This window comes from Colobus angolensis, unplaced genomic scaffold, assembly GCF_000951035.1.
Source record: "Colobus angolensis palliatus isolate OR3802 unplaced genomic scaffold, Cang.pa_1.0 Scaffold343, whole genome shotgun sequence".
NCBI classification, from domain to species: Eukaryota; Metazoa; Chordata; class Mammalia; order Primates; family Cercopithecidae; genus Colobus; species Colobus angolensis.
Window position 1 is genome coordinate 401,097 of NW_012116744.1, and position 1,401 is coordinate 402,497.

Genomic DNA, 1,401 nt, shown 5'->3' on the forward strand with positions numbered 1-1,401 from the left:
AGGGCACTGAGAAGACCCCGGGGCACCAGGGGCTGGTTCTACAAGGGTGCCCCTCCCAGGCCCCTCCAGCACGCTGCCAGAGCCGCCAGTCTTGACCGCTATGCGGGATGCTGCCTCATTATTCAGCTCTCACCTCTTAAATTAGTTCATGCTCTCACATTAGGTGTAATCACAGCTGGCAACGCTTTCTGGGGATGTCGCAGAAAGATCTGAGTTGAAAAAATATTTTTGTGTCATATTTATTTAAAGTAAAATTGCTGCTTCCTCCCCGCCCCTTCCTTTCCTCCTGGCCCACCCAGCGACCCGGGCCCTGCTCAACGGAGGCGGGAGTCGGAGGTGAGACTTCCTCCACATAATTCCTTAAACAGCTATCAACTAAGTCTTAAAGAAAAAAAAAGAGATCTAGAAGCAGAGACATGGCTGCTGGCGATCCCAAAGCTGCTGTACCCGCGTCGGGGAGAGCGTACCCTGGGGGCGGCCGGCAGGCGGGACCAGAGGCTAGCCCCGAGGCCCAAGGCAGGAACTCTCCGCCGGCGCCCCGCGTCTCTCCAGCTCCCGAGGCTGCGCTGACTCCACTGATCACGCCAGGTTCAAGGTCGCCCGGTGGGGACCGGAGCGCCGGGAGCCGGTGGTAAATGTTCCAGCCGGCCTCTGCCTGGGGTCCGGAGCCGCGTTTCTGCTTTGTACTTGACGCACAGGTCCGCCCGCCCTCCCGCCGCCCGGCTACCAGCCCGCGTTCATCCTGCAGGGCTAAGTCTCCCGCACTCGGCCTGGAACGCCTGGAGCGCTTCCTTCCTCTCCCTATCTTCGCAGCTCTCCTCTCTCCCTACCACTTGGCAAAGCTGCATTTTGACTTTCACATTTTTGACTACGTGTGTGCAGTTTCAAGTCCATGCGTGGCACGAAAATCCACTTAGGGTAAAAATTATTCTCGAAAAATCGCCCATCTGGTGTTCTACACACAAGGCTAGGAGGTGCAGGCACGGGTGCATAAAGCGCGCCATAAGGGTGCACAGTAAATAAAAAGTACGGATGCAAAACGTAAATTTTAAGTGTAAAACAGAAAAGCAGTGCTCGTTGCCGCCCCGCACGTTGGATTTTAAGAGGCACGAAGGCGGGCCTCGGCTGCTTTCGCTTGGCCCCGTGTCCTCAGCGCCCGGCCCAGTACCCGGTACTCCGTACGGGTTCAATGATCTCTCCTGAATAAGTGAACAAATTAAGAAATGAATCAATGACCTCTTGATCCGACCTCCGCGCCTGGCAGAGCAGAGCAGTCGCTGTGGGAGGCGGGAGAGAGCGAGAGGCCAAGCTCCACCGTCGCGGCCGCCTGCTGGAGCAGAGGGACGCGGAGACGCCCCGCGCCGCTAGTGCCTGCTCAGTAGCTCCGGGGTACCACGTGCG

General features: G+C 57.9%; 1 protein-coding gene across 1 annotated transcript in view; it reads left to right on the forward strand.

Moving 5' to 3' along the window:
• Positions 1-416: 416 nt before the first annotated feature.
• CBLN1 (cerebellin 1 precursor) overlaps positions 417-1,401 on the forward strand; it is a 4,922-nt gene continuing 3,937 nt past the window's right edge. Inside the window, exon 1 of the mRNA XM_011952606.1 lies at positions 417-631. Coding sequence (XP_011807996.1) covers positions 417-631 — 215 coding nt within the window. The remainder of the gene's footprint in view (positions 632-1,401) is intronic.